General features: G+C 36.3%; 2 protein-coding genes across 2 annotated transcripts; both read left to right on the top strand.

The window, feature by feature from the left end:
• Positions 1–2,069: 2,069 nt before the first annotated feature.
• LOC140039244 (kappa-type opioid receptor-like) lies at positions 2,070–3,292 on the top strand. The gene has a single exon (XM_072084846.1). It carries the CDS (start codon positions 2,070–2,072, stop codon positions 3,150–3,152), a length of 1,083 nt encoding a protein of 360 aa, XP_071940947.1. The 3' UTR covers positions 3,153–3,292.
• Positions 3,293–14,042: 10,750 nt separating this feature from the next.
• Positions 14,043–18,407, top strand: LOC140039243 (uncharacterized). Its single transcript, XM_072084844.1, has 2 exons — positions 14,043–14,778; positions 14,887–18,407. Exons 1-2 carry the CDS (start codon positions 14,043–14,045, stop codon positions 18,405–18,407), a joined length of 4,257 nt encoding a protein of 1,418 aa, XP_071940945.1.
• Positions 18,408–24,273: the final 5,866 nt, after the last annotated feature.

Raw genomic sequence — 24,273 nt, 5'->3', positions numbered from 1 at the left:
TAATTAAACATACGTTCCTAATAACCAATTATTGTTTGTTTCATTTACAGTAGTTCTCTATCGAAATGTCGTCGTCGACCATTGGTAACGCATACGGTGACGACAACGCATTAACGTCGGCCGAAAACTCAAGTTACGCCGATTGGTGGGACGCCTATTTAGCCTCATTAATATATACGCCTTTTGAAAGAGTTATGATTGCGATCGTGATGCCTATAGTGATTATCATAGGAATTATTGGTAACGTAATGACGATTATTGTGATAGTGAATAAAAGGTACATGTGGACGGCTATTAACGTGTATTTAGCCAATCTGGCCATAGCTGACACGTTATACTTGATAGATGTACCAGCTTTTACATTGAAGTCTTATATTGAAAGCCCTATTCGCTTCCAAATATACGTAAACGAGTTAAAATTCGAATGGTTTTGCCAAATACAAGGATATTTAATGTATGTTGGAACACGAGTCAGTGCTGTAACTATTGTATGGATGTCAATTGAACGATGTATGGCGATATGTCTACCATTTCAATTTAAAAAAACTAAATTCGGGACTATTTCGCGGTCTGTACAGATGTGTGCAATTATTTGGTTTTTAAACTTATGTTGCAATGTGGGAAAATTGTTAAAGACTACGGAGGGTACTTACCCCTGGCCTGATATGACTGACGTCAATACATATTTTGTGTGTCATGATGTCACTTTTGATAAGTACGGTATGTTTGTTGATGTGGCTTTTATTTGGACAATAAGTTCAATCTTAATAATTATGTATACAGCCATGCTTATATCATTACGCAAGTCACGTGATACAGCAAAACATTCAAGTGGAACGAAACGCAGAGATAAAGCAGAAAAGAAAGTTTTCTTAACATTATTTGTGACTGTCACTGTTTATGTTTTGTGTATGTTGCCATTGTATACATATTACGTTTTAACAGTATATCAAATTATGGATGGCAGATTGATTATAATTTTATATATTTTAGCAATGTTTAACTCCTCTTTAAATCCGTTGATATATAATGCATTAAATAGGAGATTTAGACAAGGTTTTAATGAAGTGTTTTGTAGATGTTGCAGAACAAATGCAAAACCTGTAACAGAGAAAATTCAATAGTTTCCACAACCTTCAAGAAAAAAAGTGCGTACGGCCAATAGGCATATTCTACTTGTTCGCGCCGCGCCTTTAGGCAGTTATAAACATTAGGAAACTGTATCACGCGGAAGGTTATATCTCACTACGGCTGAAAAATGGGTAACTCGGACTGGGCATGCGCAAAGCACGAAATGTGCTGTTAATCTTTCTGTCTTTTAGTATACACTAACAGACTTTGATTGATTGTTTTCATTTTATTCTTAATTTCAAAAGACAAACATTTGCCAATTAGTAATAGTGATTAGTGAGTGATTGCTTTACATTAAACCAATTTAGAATAAAAACTTAATTTCCTCGGTGTGTCAATTTTAATTCAAATTCGTCATTAGGGGGCCTACGTGTGTGTCTAGTATGCCTATAAATTTGAAGTTCAAGTCATAGAGATACCGAATGTCTTAAGAAGACGGTTATTTCAGAAAAAGAAGAATTTATATTAAAGTTGGAAGAAGTCACTGCGATTCGTACAGTAGGCCTGCATCTACCCTAGGACTGGATTTAGACTATAGCTTTAGTATTTGCTATTGACAGTTCTTTTTAAAAAGTTCTTATAGGCTAATGTTCACATACAGGCATCATTTACTGATTATTACCGTCACCTCATCGTTGTTTCGTTAATTTCAACAGCTGAGTTTGCGTACGGTGGTGTAATAAATAAATAAATAAATCATTTTGCACAGCTTGAGACGTTAGTTTTAATTCGAGTTCACGAGAATAACTTGTAACGAATAGTAGGCCGTTCTACACTTAGTAGGCTACAGTAATCAATATATTTCACGTCAGGAGGCCAAAGCGAAATATCGCCATATCAATTTTAATATGCATGACTATAATACTCATTTTCGTATTAAATTATTATTATTAAGCTGAATGTTGCCTGTTATACTTTTAACAGCCTACTCAAATAAAATGTCGTCGACCATTGGTAACGCATACGGCGACGACAACGCATTAACGTCGGCCGAAAACTCAAGTTATGCTTTGGACACTAATCCATATACACTTTTTGAAAGAGTTATCATTACGACCGTGATGCCTATAGTGATCATCATAGGAATTATTGGTAACGTAATGACGATTATTGTGATAGTGAATAAAAGGTACATGAGGACGGCTATTAACGTGTATTTAGCCAATCTGGCCATAGCTGACACGTTATACTTGATAGCGTCACCAGTTTTTATTTGGAAATCGTATATTGAGATACCCAATAGTGATTCACACGTTTACGGTAATGAGTTAAGGTTTGGATGGCTCTGCCACCTATATGGATACGTCATCTTTGTTGGATCGCGAGTCAGTGCTGTAACTATTGTATGGATGTCAATTGAACGATGCATGGCAATATGTCTACCATTTCAATTTAAAAAAACTAAATTCGGGACTATTTCGAGGTCTGTACAAATGTGTGCAGTTATTTGGTTTCTAAATGCGTTTTCCAATGTGAGAAAATTGTTAGCGTATATTGAAAACAAATACACTTACTCCTGGTCTGATAATAACGCGTACGGCATACCAAATACATTCTTTACGTGTACCGATGTCACTTATTTACAGTACGGTATGTTTGTGGATGTGGCTTTTATTTGGACAATAACTACATTCTTAATAATTATGTATACAGCCATGCTTAAATCATTACGCAAGTCACGTGATACAGCAAAACATTCAAATGGAACAAAACGCAGAGATAAAGCAGAAAAGAAAGTTTTCCTAACATTATTTGTGACTGTCACTGTTTATGTTTTGTGTATGTTTCCATTTTATACATATTTCTTTTTATCATTTAAGTACAGAATACTTTCCAATTTTGACGAAAATGTGTTTATTTTTTTGATTAGTTTACCAATGTTGAACTCCTCTTTAAATCCGTTGATATATAATTCAACAAATATCAGATTTAGACGAGGGTTTCGTGAAATATTTTTCAGATGTTGCAAAAACAATACGAAACAGGTAACAGAGAAAATCCAAAGCACGTCCATAAAATAACAAAAGGGTTTCGACTATTGTATTGACGTTATCGCGGTGCACGAATACAAGAGACGACCAGCTACCTATAGTACCGTACTTGCTATAAATGTTATTATATTTAATACAACAACATTATAAACGTTATTATGTTGCAAAAGCCTGCTCTTTTTTTTTTTATTAATTAGGATATCCCTAACATCACAATTGAATAAAGACATATTTTAGTTGTCACTGAATTGTTGTTGTCAACTTTCTGTATCTACTCAGAACAAGGCCTCATATAGCCTACATGACTGCAGTCGCGTGTTAGTGTTTACCGACCGACCGACCGACCAACCGACCGAAATTGCTGAACATGTTTGAAATGTTGAAAATGTTTTAAAAACATTTATATTTTTTTTATTTACACGTGCGTAGCCTGTAATTTTTGACGTGCTCGTATCACGTAATTTCGAGTTGGAAAGTGAATCAAATATGATAACATTATTAAAGAAAGGTTGTAAAACAGAAATCGGACAAAAGGAGTGCGTATTAACGTTTAACGTGCACTGCGCGTGCAAAAATCTGCGCACTCATTGCAATTTTTTAAACGCTTAAAATTGCCTGAAACGTACAGTATTCTAATTTCATCGAAAATAAATTTGACAATTTTGAAAATTTTAAGCGCGCGTTCGCATGCGTTATATGCGCTACGGACGTAATTGTATTGCTATATGATGAAATATGACCTGAAATTTATGAGTACCAAATTTTATTTAATTGTGATTGATGCTTGTGAAGATATGATTACAAACGTGATTTCGTTAAATCGTCCGTAGACCGCGTAATTTTTGATTGCGCACCGTGAAAAACATAACCACACCGAGTCCTTGCCATAAGGAATATACTCTGAAAAATTGACTTAGCTAGATGAAGACAAGGTCATATACAAGTTAGTCTACCGACCGACCGACCAACCGACATAGTGAGGAGAGTCAAAATGCACACCTAAAAGAGGCAAGCAGAATCCTGGAACACGTTTCAAGTGATATCACAGGGTTGTCAGCGTAAAGATTCTGTAGTAGGCCTAACATTTTGGAGGGGTTCTAAACGGCACTATTTAAAACTTAGGGGTAGTGTTTGGGAAAAGCATCACCTAACGCTATCAGAAATAAGTTGAATCGGACACAGACCTCCTAGATACGGATAGACAATCATAACATTTCACTACTCTCAATAATTCTCTATTTTTATTGTAGAACTGTTTTAACGGAAGGCCTTTTTTGTATGTGTACTCTGTTTTATTTTCAAAATGTTTGTTCCGAGTTCCAGGTATATTATATACCAATGAAAATCCACTGGTCCTATTGTCGACAAAATAGATCAAATCTACCAAGAAACTGTAAAATTATTACCTGCCAATTACTTTCCTTTTATAGTTGATTTGATTGATTTGATTGATTTGATCGATTGTTTTAATTTCAATCTTAATTGCCAAAAGACAACTACATTTGCTAACCTCTTATGTTTTTATAAGTTAACGCCGTTTGATTGACATTATTTATTTTTGACGAAATAAAAACATCTGTTTGTCAATTTTAATTTGAATTCTTCACGCGGGTGTACTTTATATTAAAGCAATATAACAGTCAATTTTGTGGCTGACAATCAATATGGTGAGTGACGTGTATTAAAGTGGTCTACTGTACTTCGATTCATATAGTATCGAGGTGATCGAAGGATTAGAAAACCTGATACAGTATAACTATCAAGAATTGCCGCTATCACACGTCATTATCAACATCATTAAAGTAGTTATAGTCTCCGATCATATCAACGTCATATTACAATTTGTATAATATTTTGCGGATTCGATTCCGTCTGTTCTCTGTGTAGCCCGGATATACTGCAGTCTGCTTATAAACTTAACCTGTTCAATAAAATGTCGGCGTCCATTGGTAACGCGTACAGCGACGAAATCGTATTAACGTCGGCCGAAAACTCAAGTTACGCCGATTGGTGGGACGCCTTTTTAGCCTCATTGATATATACACCTTTTGAAAGAGTTATCATTGCGATCGTGATGCCTATAGTGATTATCATAGGAATTATTGGTAACGTAATGACGATTATTGTGATAGTGAATAAAAGGTACATGTGGACGGCTATTAACGTGTATTTAGCCAATCTGGCCATAGCTGACACGTTATACTTGATAGATGTACCAGCTTTTACATGGAAGTCTTATATTGAAAGCCCTATTCCCTTCCAATACGTAAACGAGTTAAAATTCGAATGGTTTTGCCAAATACAAGGATATTTAATGTATGTTGGAACACGAGTCAGTGCTGTAACTATTGTATGGATGTCAATTGAACGATGTATGGCGATATGTCTACCATTTCAATTTAGAAAAACTAAATTCGGGACTATTTCGCGGTCTGTACAGATGTGTGCAATTATTTGGTTTTTAAACTTATGTTGCAATGTGGGAAAATTGTTAAAGACTACGGAGGGTACTTACCCCTGGCCTGATATGACTGACGTCAATACATATTTTGTGTGTTATGATGTCGCTTTTGAAAAGTACGGTATGTTTGTTGATGTGGCTTTTATTTGGACAATAAGTACAATCTTAATAATTGTGTATACAGCCATGCTTATATCATTACGCAAGTCACGTGATACAGCAAAACATTCAAGTGGAACGAAATGCAGAGATAAAGCAGAAAAGAACGTTTTCCTAACATTATTTGTGACTGTCACTGTTTATGTTTTGTGTATGTTGCCATTGTATACATATTACGTTTTAACAGTATATCAAATTATGGATGGCAGATTGATTAGTATAATTTTAAATATTTTAGCAATGTTGAACTCCTCTTTAAATCCGTTGATATATAATACAACAAATAGGAGATTTAATTAGACAAGGTTTTAATGAAGTGTTTTGTAGATGTTGCAGAACAAATGCAAAACCTGTAACAGGTCTTTTAGTATACACTGTAACAGACTTTGATTGATTGTTTTCATTTTATTCTTAATTTCAAAAGACAAACATTTGCCAATTAGTAATAGTGATTAGTGAGTGATTGCTTTACATTAAACCAATTTAGAATAAAAACGAAGACGGTTATTTCAGAAAAAGAAGAATTTATATCTTCGGTGACCATCATATGCGTTAAAGTTGGAAGAAGTCACTGCGATTCGTACAGTATGCCTACATCTACCCTAGGACTGGATTTAGACTATAGCTTTAGTATATTGAAAACAAATTCACTTACTCCTGGCCTGATAATAACGCGTACGGCATACCAAATACATTCTTTACGTGTACCGATGTCACTTATTTACAGTACGGTATGTTTGTGGATGTGGCTTTTACTTGGACAATAACTACATTCTTAATAATTATGTATACAGCCATGCTTAAATCATTACGCAAGTCACGTGATACAGCAAAACATTCAAATGGAACAAAACGCAGAGATAAAGCAGAAAAGAAAGTTTTCCTAACATTATTTGTGACTGTCACTGTTTATGTTTTGTGTATGTTTCCATTTTATACATATTTCTTTTTATCATTTAAGTACAGAATACTTTCCAATTTTGACGAAAATGTGTTTATTTTTTTGATTAGTTTACCAATGTTGAACTCCTCTTTAAATCCGTTGATATATAATGCAACAAATATCAGATTTAGACGAGGGTTTCGTGAAATATTTTTCAGATGTTGCAAAAACAATACGAAACAGGTAACAGAGAAAATCCAAAGCACGTCCATAAAATAACAAAAGGGTTTCGACTATTGTATTGACGTTATCGCGGTGCGCGAATACAAGAGACGACCAGCTACCTATAGTACCGTACTTGCTATAAATGTTATTATATTTAATACAACAACATTATAAACGTTATTATGTTGCAAAAGCCTGCTCTTTTTTTTTTTATTAATTAGGATATCCCTAACATCACAATTGAGTAAAGACATATTTTAGTTGTCACTGAATTGTTGTTGTCAACTTTCTGTATCTACTCAGGACAAGGCCTCATATAGCCTACATGACTGCAGTCGCGTGCTCAAGTTAGTGTTTACCGACCGACCGACCAACCGAACGAAATTGCTGAACATGTTTGAAATGTTGAAAATGTTTTAAAAACATTTATATTTTTTTAATTTACACGTGCGTAGCCTGTAATTTTTGACGTGCTCGTATCACGTAATTTCGAGTTGGAAAGTGAATCAAATATGATAACATTATTAAAGAAAGGTTGTAAAACAGAAATCGGACAAAAGGAGTGCGTATTAACGTTTAACGTGCACTGCGCGTGCAAAAATCTGCGCACTCATTGCAATTTTTTAAAAGCTTAAAATTGCCTGAAACGTACAGTATTCTAATTTCATCGAAAATAAATTTGACAATTTTGAAAATTTTAAGCGCGCGTTCGCATGCGTTATATGCGCTACGGACGTAATTGTATTGCTATATGATGAAATATGACCTGAAATTTATGAGTAATATAATAATAATAATAAATAACATTTATAAAGCGCAAGAGACAAAGGTTTCAAAGCGCTGTGTTTTCCAAGATCAGTGCAAGTAGTAGCGTGCGATTATGCTTCTCTGAAGAGATGAGTTTTGAGTTTAGTTTTAAATGTGATAACAGATTTTGATGAGCGTATTTCGAGTGGTAGAGTGTTCCAGAGTTTTGGGGCTGCGACAGCGAAAGCACGATCACCGTAAAACCGAGTTCTGGAACGGGGTCCAGGTTTTAGAAGAAGTCTGCTGGATGAACGAAGCGAAGAGTTGGTTGACGGAGTAATGATGTCACATATGTAGGCTGGAGCACATCCGTTGATGGCCTTATATGTCAGCAACAGGATTTTAAAACGAATGCGCTGATCAACAGGCAACCAGTGTAAGTCACGTAAAACGGGAGAAATATGTTCATGTCGTTTAGTGCCAGTGATAAGTCTTGCGGCGGAATTTTGGATTCGTTGAAGAGGAGACAGATAAGAAGTTGGTAGGCCGTACAGAAGCGAGTTATTACAGTCCAGACGAGATGAAACAAAAGCATGAACAAGACGTTCAGTTGATGTTTTGTCAAGGTACTTACGAATCTGGCCGATCTGGTAAATTCCAAAGGAAGCACCACGGCAAACATTACGAATGTGTTCTTTTAAACCGAGGCTGTTGTCTAGTTGGACGCCTAGATTTCTGGCTGAGCTGGAGGTAGAGACACTAGTATCTCCGATATGGACCAAAGGAAATGATGATGCCTCACGGAACTTTGAATGAAAATGGATCATTTCAGTCTTGGAGTCGTTGAGCATGAGTTTATTTTGAATGGCCCATGAGCGAACATCTGCAATGCATGATTCAAGGCTGTTAACAGATTCAGAGTGATGTGTAGGTTTCATGATTAAATATAGTTGAGTGTCATCTGCATAGATCATATGACGAACTTCCGGGTGGGAATCAATGATGTTGCTGAGTGGTCCAGTGTATAAGATGAAATCGAGTGGACCTTTTACGGATCCCTGTGGTACACCCCAGGGTAGAGCGAACTCATCAGACATCGAATCACCCACAATGATTGCTTATCTACGATTCTCAAAATATGAAATAAACCATTTCAATGCGGTTCCGCTTATGCCGTATCTTTTATGAAGACGTTGAAATAATAAATCATGATTGATAGTGTCAAATGCTGCGGAGTAGTCGAGTAGAATAAGTACCGCTTCATTACCTTTGTCTAAAGCAAGTAGTAGATCGTTTGTAACACGTAATAAAGCGGTTTCAGTTGAGTGGAAGCGGCGGTAGGCTGATTGGACTTTTGAAAACAGGAAATGTTCATCCATATATGCTTTTATCTGAGCAGTTGCAATTCTTTCCAAGACTTTGAAAAGGAAGGGAAGATTTGCTATTGGTCTATAATTTTGTAGGACGTTGGAGTCGAGATTTTGCTTTTTCAACAGTGGCATAACGAGGGACAATTTAAATGCAGATGGTACAGTACCTGATGACAGCGACATGTTGACGATTTTAGTGATATGCGGTAGTAGAGCGTCAATGCAGTTTTTTAGTAACCGTGTTGGAATTGGGTCAAGTCTACTGGACTTAGATGCGCTTTCAGCGATGACTTTGCGTACCGTATCTTCTGATATTTGCTCAAATTCAGCGAAACTACTATTACATGACTCGTCGACGTTGACAGTTATTAGTGGAGTGTTTATGGAGTTAAGTTTCTTGCAAATTTTCAGAATCTTTTCATTAAAGAAACAGCCAAACTGGTTTGCGAGATCCATTGAAAGATGTGTGTTTTGGCAGAACAGGAGAAGAATCGACCGAGTACAGTTTACTTATGATGCGGAAAAGGTTCTTGTCATCCGCATTAGCGATTTCATTGCGATGATAATTGCATTTTGCTAGATCTAGCATATCTTTATATGCTTTGCATTCCAACTTGTACCTCTGTTTGTCGATATCCAAACCAGATTTCAACATTCTGCGTTCTGATCTCCGTTTGACGCACTTCGCTTCACGGAGTTCATTCGTGTACCATGGTGCCCGTGGTCTAATGGTGACCAGTTTAGTTGTTAACGGAGCATGTTGGTCAAGGATGTACTGCAATACATTATTGTATTGGTCAGCGAGATCGGAGACATTATCTTCCGGTGCGCAGACGAGCGGGGAATTCATTATATCTTCCACAAAACAATTTAGATCAATGTTACGAAGTTTGCGGTAAGAGGTTGTCCGCGTTGGTTGTTTAGGATGTGATAAATCCACAAAGCTGATGACAGCCATATGGTCGGATGGTAGTCCTTGTTTGACAGTGGTTTGTTTTATTATGTTGTCGTTTTTTCGAGAGATTAGAAGGTCCAGTGTGTGCCCGCTAACGTGAGTGGGGCCTTGGACGTGTTGATGAAGACAACTCGTGTAAAGCAGTTCATCAAATCGCTTGGTGTTGTTGTCCAAGAGGTCATCTGTGTGAATATTGAAATCACCAACTATCAGAAGGTTTTTGGTGCAAGAGACTGATTCAAGAAGTGATGAGAATTCAGTGATGAACAAGTCAAAGGTAAGTTTGTTTTTGGTCGATGGTGGTGGTCTGTAAATTGAAATCAAGTTAATTACAGATGAATTGGAAGTGATCTTGATATCCATATGTTCGAAAGACCGGAAACTTGTTGAAACATTTGGTGTTATTTGGAGTCCACGGTGCGAAATGATGCATATTCCACCTCCGCGTCCACCTGTAGGGCGTGGCTCATGTGACACCACGAAATTTGGGAGGGTGTTACTCACGTCCGCAATAAAGTGGTTGTCACTTGCATCACCTTTCAACCAACTTTCGGTAATTACAAAAATGTCTAATTCAACATCCAAAATAAAATCACAAACGTGAACAGTTTTATTTCTTATAGAACGCGCATTCCACAGTCCAAAACAGATGGAACTCGAACTACGAGATTGTTCAGTATCCACGGAAACAGGTCTGCGAGGTTGAGAGATGTGTTCAGTGGCGGCAGAGATAAGCTTGCTTCGTCGTCGACCAGCCTTCTTTCCTCTATGTGTTTTTCGAGTTGAGAATGCTCGGCATGTGGTAAAGGCATTGATATTCAAACGATTTATAGTGTCAATTTCTGATGGAGTCAACGATGACTTTAAGTTTCCTGATAATCTGAGAAGTTGATCACGATTGTAGTAAATCATAGACGCAATAGATGAACTGACAGGTTGAATTAAAGTCAATGAACACCCGTTATGATAAGACGATTCGGTTCTGTGAAGTAAGCCGACTACTACAATCCTAGGCCTACCGTAGTTGACAAATCCGGCAAAGAATGTTGAATGAACCGTGGATACGGCTGACCGCGAAGGCTGACTGCACAGGAATGTGAGTAGACAGGCAAACGAAACTGGCCTAGGAAAACGGAACATTAGTTTCGCTAGTAGACCAACGATGTTATCTTCACAAATACATACAACGGTCAGTAATAACCAGGAAAAGTTCGATGTGGCATTAAACACACAGATTTCAGTATACAGAAACTGTAATTTTACAGAAACTTGGAGAACAGATCAGACTGGCCGCTTGTAAGGCGCACACGTCAATTGATTGATGAGTACCAAATTTTATTTAATTGTGATTGATGCTTGTAAAGATATGATTACAAACGTGATTTCGTTAAATCGTCCGTAGACCGCGTAATTTTTGATTGCGCACCGTGAAAAACATAACCACACCGAGTCCTGGCCATAAGGAATATACTCTGAAAAATTGACTTAGCTAGATGAAGACAAGGTCATATACAAGTTAGTCTTTACCGACCGACCGACAAACCGACATAGTGAGGAAAGCAGAATCCTGGAACACGTTTCAAGTGATATCACAGGGTTGTCAGCGTAAAGATTCTGTAGTAGGTCTAACATTTTGGAGGGGTTCTAAACGGCACTATTTAAAACTTAGGGGTAGTTTGGGAAAAGCATCACCTAACGCTATCAGAAATAAGTTGAATCGGGACACAGACCTCCTAGATACGGATAGACAATCATAACATTTCACTACTCTCAATAATTCTCTATTTTTGTTGTAGAACTGTTTTAACGGAAGGCCTATTTTGTATGTGTACTCTGTTTTATTTTCAAAATGTTTGTTCCGAGTTCCAGGTATATTATATACCAATGAAAATCCACTGGTCCTATTATCGACAAAATAGATCAAATCTACCAAGAAACTGTAAAATTATTACCTGCCAATTACTTTCCTTTTATAGTTGATTTGATTGATTTGATTGATTTGATCGATTGTTTTAATTTCAATCTTAATTGCGCAAAAGACAACTACATTTGCTAACCTCTTATGTTTTTATAAGTTAACGCCGTTCGATTGACATTATTTATTTTTGACGAAATAAAAACATCTGTTTGTCAATTTTAATTTTAATTCTTCACGCGGGTGTACTTTATTAAAGCAATATAACAGTCAATTTTGTGGCTGACAATCAATATGGTGAGTGACGTGTATTAAAGTGGTCTACTGTACTTCGATTCATATAGTATCGACGGATTAGAAAACCTGATATAACTATCAAGAATTGCCGCTATCACACTTCCTTATCAACATCATTAAAGTTGTTATTACCGTCATCATAGTCTCCGATCATATCAACGTCATATTACAATTTGTATAATATTTTGCAGATTCGATTCCGTCTGTTCTCTGGGTAGCCCGGATATACTGTAGTCTGCTTATAAACTTAACCTGTTCAATGAAATGTCGGCGTCCATTGGTAACGCGTACAGCGACGAAATCGCATTAACGTCGGCCGAAAACTCAAGTTACGCCGATTGGTGGGACGCCTTTTTAGCCTCATTGATATATACACCTTTTGAAAGAGTTATCATTGCGATCGTGATGCCTATAGTGATTATCATAGGAATTATTGGTAACGTAATGACGATTATTGTGATAGTGAATACAAGGTACATGTGGACAGCTATTAACGTGTATTTAGCCAATCTGGCCATAGCTGACACGTTATACTTGATAGCTGCACCAGTTTTTATATGGAAATCGTATATTGAAATATCCAGTTCATACGTTTACGGTAATGAGTTAAGATTTGGATGGCTCTGCCACTTATATGGATACGTCAGCTATGTTGGATGGCGAGTTAGTGCTGTAACTATAGTATGGATGTCAATTGAACGATGTATGGCAATATGTCTACCATTTCAATTTAAAAAAACTAAATTCGGGACTATTTCGAGGTCTGTACAAATGTGTGCAATTATTTGGTTTTTAAATGCGTTTTGCAATGTGAAAAAATTGTTAACGTATATTGAAAAAAAATACACTTACTCCTGGTCTGATAATAACGCGTACGGTATACCAAATACATTTTTTGCGTGTTCCGATGTCACTTTTGAAAAGTACGGTATGTTTGTTGATGTGGCTTTTATTTGGACAATCACTACAATCTTAATAATTGTGTATACAGCCATGCTTATATCATTACGCAAGTCACGTGATACAGCAAAACATTCAAGTGGAACGAAACGCAGAGATAAAGCAGAAAAGAAAGTTTTCCTAACATTATTTGTGACTGTCACTGTTTTTGTTTTGTGTATGTTGTAATAAATTACCATTCCCTAACATATAGAGTAACATAGTATTTACATGAACATTCTAGAATAAGATGTTTTGATTTAATAAACCATGTATAATTAATAAGAACAATCAAGAACATTCCAGAAGTGCTATTAATAGAAACTGTAATCATGTAATAATGAGAAGTATAAAGAATGATCTAGAAGGATAGGAGCATCTTGTATATAAAGGGATGTAAACTATTGTAAGGTTGTTGGATTAGAGGTTGGATATTATATTGTAAAGTTATTGTGAAACTGTTGTTTAAAGTGCTTACTGGATTGTTGAAAGTTGAAGTTGATTGAAATTAAAGCTTTGTTTTTGAGTTATTTTACAACTTTGTGGATTTTGTGTGTATACTTTTATGTCACAAGGGAGTTCCTAAAGTATTTTCAACCGCTCGGAAACATACGTGAGAGGAGTTCGTGACATAATTTGGTGGCAGCGGTTATTTCGATCTACTGTTCGACTTAACTGTGTATTTATCTACAGTACTGTTGTGATATTTTGTGGTAGCAGTTTGATCTACTGTATTTTGCCATAGATTGGTGGCTGTTTAGGATCAACTGTACTTTTATTGATATTTTGAGGAAGTGGTACTTACGATACTGAGATATCTTACGGAAGCCGTGGTGCTACGTTTTGTTTAATCGTAAGTACACAAACATTGTTTTAAGAACAGTACATTATTTATTTGGAACAGTAGACTTGTGAACGTCTCGGTAACTACGATTAACTAGTAACAAGACCCTCATCCAGATTTAAAAAATGGCTGATAAACAATCAACAACAAGATCCGGTAGAGAATACAGCGGCGGCGATGAAACTGATTCGGATGTAGAATCAGTTCAATCAATTCAACCTGAACAACAGGCAGAAGAGTCTGGACCAACCAGTGGACATAACCCTACAGGGGCTGACTCATTTTCAAAAGACTTTTTGTTGTTGATGCAGCAGCAAATGCAACAGCAGAATATTATGATGCAGCAGATGATGAAACAACAAGAACGTTCACGTCAAGAAGATAATGAAAGACGTCGGGAAGATATAGAGAAACAAGAACGTTTACGCAAGGAAGATATAGAGAAACAAGAACGTTTACGCAAAGAAGATATGGAAAGACAAGAACGTTTACGTAGGGAAGATATGGAGAAACAGCAAGCATTAGTAATGGCGTTAATGGACAAGCAAAAGGACAGTGAGGAGAAACGATTAAAAGACATAATGAGATTGAAGGAAGTTCAGATTGCAAAGCTTTCTGATAGTGATGATATTGAAAATTATCTCACTACGTTTGAACGTATTGCTAACACCTATGAGTGGCGAAAAGAACACTGGGTAGTAAAACTAATACCTCATTTGACAGGCAAAGCAAGAGCAGCCTATGCATCACTACCAGTGACAGAAAGTAACCAGTACGACATAGTGAAGAAAGCAATATTACAAAGGTATGACATAACTGAAGAGACATATAGGCAAAGGTTTAGGTCAATTAAAAAGAAAAGTGAAGAAAGTTATAGAGAAATGTATGTTAGGTTAAAAGATTTATTTACTAAGTGGGCTAGGCCTGCTGATAAAAGCAAAGATGATTTAGCTGAAATTGTTATTTTAGAGCAATTGATAGATATTATGCCCACAGGGGTACAAATTTGGGTTAAAGAACATAAACCAGATTCGGGATTAAATGCTGCGGAATTAGCAGATAATTATTTTCAAGCTAGAAAAGGTATCGATTTTGAGAAAAAGTTTCAAAATAGAAAACACGAAAATAGAAACAACCAGGAGAAAACAGTGAAAGGCACTCCTGAAGTTGACAGTAAGGGTAATAATAATCCCCCTGATAACTTTCATAAATCACAATCTGACGCTAGACAACCTCTCGTTTGTAGACGGTGCAAAAAAGTAGGCCACATAGAACGATTTTGTCGAAGTAAGGATGGCTTTTTGTCGACAAAGACAGATACTGTTTCAAAACCATGTACACCTTACATTTGTAGAGGCCTAGTTGAAGGATGTGATTGTGAAATTTTGATAGACTCTGGATGTGATATGACACTTGTTCATTCTGATTTAGTAGCGGCTAAGAAAATTAATCGCGCGGAGCAAGCTAAAATTACATGCAGGTGCGTCCATGACCATGTCCAAGCCTATCCTACTGCATTCGTCAATATTAAGATTAATAACGAAGACCATAATTTGTTGGTTGGCGTTTGCAGCGATTTACCAAGAGATGTAATTCTTGGTAGGGACTTTCCTAAATTTGGAGACTTATTAGGAAAGAGGGATAAGAATCATGATAGGCATAGTTTTGTTGCCACTAGAGATCATGCTAGAAAAGAAAAACTAAGAGAGGAAAACGAATTAAAGTCGGAAAAAGCTTCTGGGGTTATTTCACATCAGTTAGATGATGTGGTTAATTTTCAAGAAGAATTTGGACATTTAGATGGCCAACTACTCAGTAACAACCCTCCCAAGGAAAAAGTTCATAAAACCAGAAGTGAGAAACGAAAAGTTAGGAAAGAGTTTGCAAAAACAAAGGAAGCTCAATCTAGCCAAGATAGTGAATTAGACATTTTAGATATTGGCAGAGATAAAATTAAGGATTATCAGGTTAAGGATAGAACTTTAATTTCACTTCGAGAACAGATGTTAGTACAGAAGGATGATGACACTATAAAGATAGTCTGTAAGGATGGAATTTTATTTAGGCAGGTTTTCACTAAACACCAGACAGAACCAATAGAGCAATTAGTAGTTCCATACCCTTGCCGTAATAGTGTATTGAAAGTCTCACATGATATTCCTTTGGCAGGTCATTTAGGTAGGAAAAAGACATTAGATAGGATAAAGCAGAGATTCTTTTGGCCTGGTATTAGAAAGGATGTGACCGAATATTGTAACACTTGTGAAAATTGTCAGAAAACTTCAAAGTATAAAACTAAATTGAAGGCCCCGATGATTCCTTTGCCAATAATCAGTGAACCATTCCGCCGAATCGCTATGGACATTGTTGGTCCACTAGCACGGAGTAAGACAGGAAATAAAAATGTCTTGGTTATATGTGATTATGCAACTCGATATCCGGAGGCTATCCCACTGAGAAGTATTGAAGCTCCAAAGATAGCGGATGAGTTGATTAAATTATTTTCCAGGGTAGGGGTACCAACAGAAATTTTAACCGATCAAGGCTCTAACTTTACCTCTAAGTTGTTGAGTCAAATTTATAAGTTACTTTCAATTAAGGGCTTGACTACTTCTCCCTACCATCCACAAACCGATGGATTAGTGGAAAGATTTAATGGCACCCTCAAGGCTATGATTAGAAAATTTGTTCAGGATGATCCCCGAGAATGGGATAAATTGCTTCCGTACCTATTATTTGCTTATAGGGAGGTACCGCAGGAGTCAACTGGGTTCTCTCCATTTGAATTATTGTATGGTTGGAAGGTACGAGGTCCACTTGATATAATGAAAGAAATGTGGACAGGCACGGTGACAGGTCCTCAAAGTGTGGTTTCACACGTTGTTAAAATGAGAGATAGGTTAACTTCAATGAAAGATCTAGTCCAGGAAAACATTGAACTATCCCAAACAAGGCAAAAACAAAAATATGATCAGAAATCTGTTTGTAGAGAATTTAGTCCAGGTGATGAAGTCCTATTACTCTTACCATCTAGTAACGATGCATTAGAGGCAAAATGGCAAGGTCCTTACAAGGTTTTAAGGAAACTAGGTCCAGTAAACTATGAGGTGGAAACTAATGATAAACGGAAAAAGTCAAAAGTCTACCACATAAATCTTTTAAAACAATTTCATCGTAGAACTATTGAGGTTATGCTGGCTATAAATGATGTAACTGGACAAGACGAGGGTCAGGATAAGGACATTTCTTGGTCAAATATTTCTAGTTCCAATTTAACCTTAGATTCTGGTGAAGGATTAGATGAATCTCAGCTTTCAGATTTAGCGGAGGTGTTTTCTGAATTTGACTCAGTGTTACAGGACAAGCCAGGGAAAACTACTGTAATAAAGCATGATATTGAAATGAACCTAGGGGTACACCCAGTTAGATTAAGAGCTTATCCAATTCCTCAGGCTAAGTTAGGCAAAGTAAAAGAAGAGATAGAATCTATGTTGGAACTTGGGGTAATAGAAGAGTCTCACAGTCCCTGGTCCTCTCCTTATATCATGGTACCAAAGCCGGACGGTACAGCTCGCTTTTGCGTAAATTACAAAAAAGTGAATAGCTTGAGCAAGTTTGATGCATATCCAATGCCTCGAATAGATGAAATAATAGGCAGGGTTGGTCCTGCTAAATTTATAACAAAGTTAGATTTATGTAAAGGTTACTGGCAGGTTCCATTAACTGAACGGTCAAAACCATATACAGCTTTTTCAACACCAATGGGTTTGTACCAATTTAAGTATTTACCATTTGGCTTGCATGGGGCTCCTGCAACGTTTCAAAGAATGATGGATCAACTGTTGCGCAAGAAAGAATCTTATGCAGCAGCTTATATGGATGATCTGGTAATATTTAGTCCAGACTGGGAAAGTCATATCCATCATCTTAGGGACATTTTTCAGACCCTCAAGCAAGCTAATCTGACAGTCAAACCTGCAAAATGTAGTTTCGCACATAGTAAAGTGCATTATTTAGGGTATGTAGTTGGAGAGGGAATGATACGTCCTCAAAAGACTAAGGTAGAAGCGGTAGTACAATGGGAAAAACCTAAAACTAAGAAGGATGTTAAATCTTTTCTTGGCCTGACAGGATACTACCGAAAGTTTATTCCTAATTATGCTGACATCGCAGCACCTCTAACTGATCTGACGGGGAAAAAACATCCAGATAAAATCAAATGGACGCCTGAGTGCGAAGATGCACTTGTAAAGTTAAAACAGGCGTTATGTTCAGACCCTGTGTTACGAAACCCAGATTTTAATGCAGAGTTTATACTGCAAACAGATGCGTCAGATCGAGGGTTAGGTGCAGTACTTAGTCAACTAGGTCCTGATGGTACTGACCATCCAGTATTGTATCTTAGTCGTAAGATGTTCCCAAGAGAACAGAATTATGCAACTATAGAGAAAGAGTGTTTAGCTATAAAATGGGCTGTCGAAAGTCTGTGATATTATCTACTAGGCAGAAAATTTAAGATAGTTACTGACCATCAACCACTCAAATGGTTGGTTGAAATGAAAGAGACAAACAAAAGACTAACTAGATGGAGTCTTGATTTACAACCTTATTGCTTTACTGTTGTACATAGAAGGGGTATTTCTAATGGTAATGCTGACGGATTGTCACGAAAACCATTAACTTAAGGGTTACTTTACAAATAGACAAAATAGGTTTTAATGTTTATAAGTTACTTGTTTCTTACATTTTGTTTGTAATGAGAATTTGGTTTTCACGTAATGTAGTTTGAATTTATATTCATATATTAAACAGGGTTTCTAGGTCGGAAATGTTATATTTTGCCACGTCCGTGTATACTTTCCCCTCAAAACTCCAAGAAAGAGTTTTGAGCTCAGAAAGAGGGGGGAGTGTAATAAATTACCATTCCCTAACATATAGAGTAACATAGTATTTACATGAACATTCTAGAATAAGATGTTTTGATTTAATAAACCATGTATAATTAATAAGAACAATCAAGAACATTCCAGAAGTGCTATTAATAGAAACTGTAATCATGTAATAATGAGAAGTATAAAGAATGATCTAGAAGGATAGGAGCATCTTGTATATAAAGGGATGTAAACTATTGTAAGGTTGTTGGATTAGAGGTTGGATATTATATTGTAAAGTTATTGTGAAACTGTTGTTTAAAGTGCTTACTGGATTGTTGAAAGTTGAAGTTGATTGAAATTAAAGCTTTGTTTTTGAGTTATTTTACAACTTTGTGGATTTTGTGTGTATACTTTTATGTCACAAGGGAGTTCCTAAAGTATTTTCAACCGCTCGGAAACATACGTGAGAGGAGTTCGTGACAATGTTTCCATTTTATACATATTTATTTTTATTACTTCAGAACGGAATTTACAATTCTGACGAAAATGTGTTTATTTTTTTTATAAGTTTAGCAATGTTGAACTCCTCGTTAAATCCGTTGATATATAATGCAACAAATATCAGATTTAGACGAGGGTTTCGTGAAATATTTTTCAGATGTTGCAGAAACAATACGAAACAGGTAACAGAGAAAATCCAAAGCACGTCCATAAAATAACAAAAGCGTCTCGACTATTTATGTATTGACGTCATCGCGGTGCACGAATACAAGAGACGACCAGCTACCTATATAGTGTTTGCTATAAATGTTATTATATTACAACAACATTATAAACGGTATTATGTTACAAAAGCCTGCTCTTTTTTTGATCAATTAAGATATCCCTAATATCACAATTGAGTAAAGACATATTTTAGTTGTCTGATTTGTTGTTGTTATCAACTTTCTGTATCTACTCAGAAATATGGAAAGCCAAACCCGCCAAAAATACATAATACATACCATCCACCAATAATTAATTCGTACAAAATTCAAACCATCCAATATTATCTCATGCAGTTCAATGAAAACTTAAACCATTCACCTAGTATCTACACCATCCAATACAATGTGTGACCATCTACCACTAGCCCAAACGACAATACGCCGAACAAACTACCCATAACACAAACCATCTAAAGAATGTTGAGCCCAGGCAGCAATAATTGAATTAATCTAACGTTAATACAAGTATATATTAGCCAACTCATTTATCAACATTTCATGTAGTTCATGAACATTTCAAACAAAGCATCTTAATTTTAGTTCATCGAATTATAATTCTAATTCATTGCCTGTTTTATACACCGTTCGTCTGTTCAACAGTTGAAACAACTTTTTTGCACACGATACGCCCGTTCGTCAGTTCAAACCATGATATTTGAAGCATCGACTTTCCAAACAGCGATTTTTCGCACCGAACGTATTTTCTTGAGTTAAAGTGGTTGCATTTCAATCACGTTCGCTTGTTCGTGATTTCATGTGATAACATATTCATTCGACAATTTTTCAAACGTTAGTTTTTGACTCCGCTTACGTATATGTCAGTTGATATACTATTTTTTAATTTTCATACTTTCCATAGTCAGTTTTGTACATCATTCGCATTTACGCATGTAAAGTGTAGATATTCCACTCGACAAGTTTTAAAACGGTAGTTTTTTTTTTATTGTGTTGTAACTGTTGGCGCCGATTTTATATTGGGGGGGGGGGGGGGGAGGTGTTCGGTACTGAATTTGAACAGTACACATTTTTAAATATGGTACCTCTACACGTTGGGTTATTTAATGCATGATGAATAACAAAATAATTATGATTTAATAACAATACACATATTTTTATTTAATCCATGATAAATATTCGTAAAATATGTTTATTCGGATATTTATTAATTACGTCTCCACTATAGTCTATAAAACATAATGAATGTCATTATTTCCAAAAAATAGGCCTACCCCGTAAACAAATGGAAGCTTCTCAACAACAGTTAATTTATGCATCATAGAGAGCACATAGCAGAAAATGGCTCTAGACCGGCCTCATCTAGCAGCCGCCGCACACGCCCGCCGCGTAGAGGAGGAGAGAGAAGCACGACACCAGCTCTCTCTCTCCTCTGTCTCTCCCCCACAGGCGCGCGAGGTGGGTGTTACCCCGGGCCTAGTTGTGGGGCGTAAAATTGTAACAGGCCCACAAGCTAAATTATATTATTTCATTCTGTTTTTTTTCCATTATTTAAGTTTGTGATAATGTGTGTAACCAGGGAGATGTAAAATAAATTTATAAATTAGTTTACATCTCCCTGTGTGTGTAACGTAGGCCTAGGCCTAAGTAAGTGTCATACAGTCGTAAAGTTGACATTCATCCCCCGCCCCTCAATATTAAATCGGCGCCAACAGTTACAATTTAACAATAAAACAATAAATGTGCGAAAAACTACCGTTTAAAACTTGTCGAGTGGAATATCTACACTTTACATGCGTAAATGCGAATGATGTACAAAACTGACTATGGAAAGTATGAAAATTAAAAAATAGTATATCAACTGACATATACGTAAGCAGAGTCAAAAACTAACGTTTGAAAAATTGTCGAATGAAATGTTATCACATGAAATCACGAACAAGCGAACGGTGTGTAATACTGGCCAATCGAAAGTAGGTGATTCAAGAAAATACGTTCGGTGCGAAAAATCGCCATTTGGAAAGTCGATGCTTCAAATATCATGGTTTGAAATCACGAACAAGCGAACGGTGTGTAATACTGGCCAATCAAAAGCAAGTGATTGAAATGCAACCACTTTAACTCAAGAAAATACGTTCGGTGCGAAAAATCGCTGTTTGGAAAGTCGATGCTTCAAATATCATGGTTTGAACTCACGAACGGGCGTATCGTGTGCAAAACAGTTGTTTCAACTGTTGAACAGACGAACGGTGTATAAAACAGGCAATGAATTAGAATTATAATTCGATGAACTAAAATTAAGATGCTTTGTTTGAAATGTTCATGAACTACATGAAATATTGATAAATGAGTTGGCTAATATATACTTGTATTAACGTTAGATTAATTCAATTATTGCTGCCTGGGCTCAACATTCTTTAGATGGTTTGTGTTATGGGTAGTTTGTTCGGCGTATTGTCGTTTGGGCTAGTGGTAGATGGTCACACATTGTATTGGATGGTGTAGATACTAGGTGAATGGTTTAAGTTTTCATTGAACTGCATGAGATAATATTGGATGGTTTGAATTTTGTACGAATTAATTATTGGTGGATGGTATGTATTATGTATTTTTGGCGGGTTTGGCTTTCCATACAGAAAAATCTGAGGAGAGTCAAAATGGAAACCTAAGAGGCAAGCAGAATCCTGGAATGATACGTTTCATGAGGTATCACAGACAGGGTTGTCAGCGTAAAGATTCTGTAGTAAAATTTTGGAGGCGTTCTAAACGGCACTATTTAAAACTGAGGAAGGGGTAGACCAAGTGTTGGGGGAAAATCATCACCTAACGCTATCAGAAGCAAACTATAAGAGATCGGGACGACACAGGCCTCCTAGATGCATTATCTTCTATAACATTTCCCTATACTCTCAATTCTCTCTAATTTTTTTTGTAGAAATGTTTTAACTGAAGACCTCTTTTGTAGGCTATGTGTACTCTGTTTTATTTTCAAAATGTTTGTTCCCAGTTCCAGGTATATTATACTAGTAAAAATCCACTGGTCCGGTCCTATTGTCGACAAAATAGATCAAATCTACAAAGAAACTGTAAAATTATTGCCTGCCAATTAATTTCTTTTAGGCTCCATAGTTCATTTGATTGATTAGATCGATTGTTTTAATTTCAATCTTAATTGCGCAACAGACAACTACATTTGCTAACCTCTTATGTTTTTATAAGTTAACGCCGTTCGATTGACATTATTAATATTTTTTGACGAAATAAAAACATTGTTCTGTTTGTCAATTTTAATTCAAATCCTTCACGCGGGTGTACTTTTTTAAAGCAATATAACGGTCAATTTTGTGGCTGACAATCAATATTGTGAATGACGTGTATTATATAAAGTGGTCTACTTCGATTCGTTCAATATCGAAGGACTAGAAAACCTGATATAGCTATCAAGTAATTGCCGCTATCACACGTCATTATCAACATCTTTGAAGCTGTTATTACCGTCATCATTCTCAACGTCATATCACAATTTGTATCTATTTTGCGTAGATTCGATTCCGTATGTTCTCTGGGTAGCCCGGATATACTTTAGTCTACTTATAAACTTAACAACCTGTTCAATAAAATGTCGTCGACCATTGGTAACGCGTACAGCGACGAAATCGCATTAACGTCGGCCGAAAACTCAAGTTACGCCGATTGGTGGGACGCCTATTTAGCCTCATTGATATATACACCTTTTGAAAGAGTTATCATTGCGATCGTGATGCCTATAGTGATTATCATAGGAATTATTGGTAACGTAATGACGATTATTGTGATAGTGAATAAAAGGTACATGTGGACGGCTATTAACGTGTATTTAGCAAATCTGGCCATAGCTGACACGTTATACTTGATAGATGTACCAGCTTTTACATGGGAGTCCTATGTTGAGAGCCAATTTCGTTCGCAAAGTTACATTAATGAGCTAAAATTCGGATGGTTATGTCAAATACAAAAATACATAATGTATGTTGGAACAGGAGCCAGTGCTTTAACTATTGTATGGATGTCAATTGAACGATGTATGGCAATATGTCTACCATTTCAATTTCAAAAAACTAAATTCGGGACTATTTCGCGGTCTGTACAAATTTGTGCAATTATTTGGTTTTTAAACCTATGTTGCAATGTGGGAAAATTGTTAACGTATACGGAAGGGACTGGTACTTACTCCTGGCCTGATATGACTGACGTCAATACATATTTTGTGTGTTATGATGTCGCTTTTGAAAAGTACGGTATGTTTGTTGATGTGGCTTTTACTTGGACAATAACTTCAATCTTAATAATTATGTATACAGCCATGCTTATATCATTACGCAAGTCACGTGATACAGCAAAACATTCAAGCGGAACGAAACGTAGAGATAAAGCAGAAAGAAAAGTTTTCCTAACATTATTTGTGACTGTCCTTGTTTATGTTTTGTGTATTTTCCCATTTCATACACTGTATGTTTTGGTAAGATATACAATTATCAGTTTTGACAAATGGCATAGTTTGCTTCTTTTACCACTCTTGAACTCCTCTTTAAATCCGTTGATATATAATGCAACAAATATCAGATTTAGACGAGGGTTTCGTGAAGTATTTTGTAGATGTTCTGACCTCTAAAATGTATTATAGATGAAGAAATGTTTTTATGCCACACTCTCTTAATCATAGAGGTTCTATAGTGATAGAAATTTGGTTTTAAACGGGTCTACGGTTAACGATCCCGATT

The sequence above is a fragment of the Antedon mediterranea genome, chromosome 2, assembly GCF_964355755.1.
Source record: "Antedon mediterranea chromosome 2, ecAntMedi1.1, whole genome shotgun sequence".
Taxonomy (NCBI): Eukaryota; Metazoa; Echinodermata; class Crinoidea; order Comatulida; family Antedonidae; genus Antedon; species Antedon mediterranea.
Note: the sequence above shows the minus strand (reverse complement) of the source record. Positions and strands in the feature narration are given on the sequence as shown.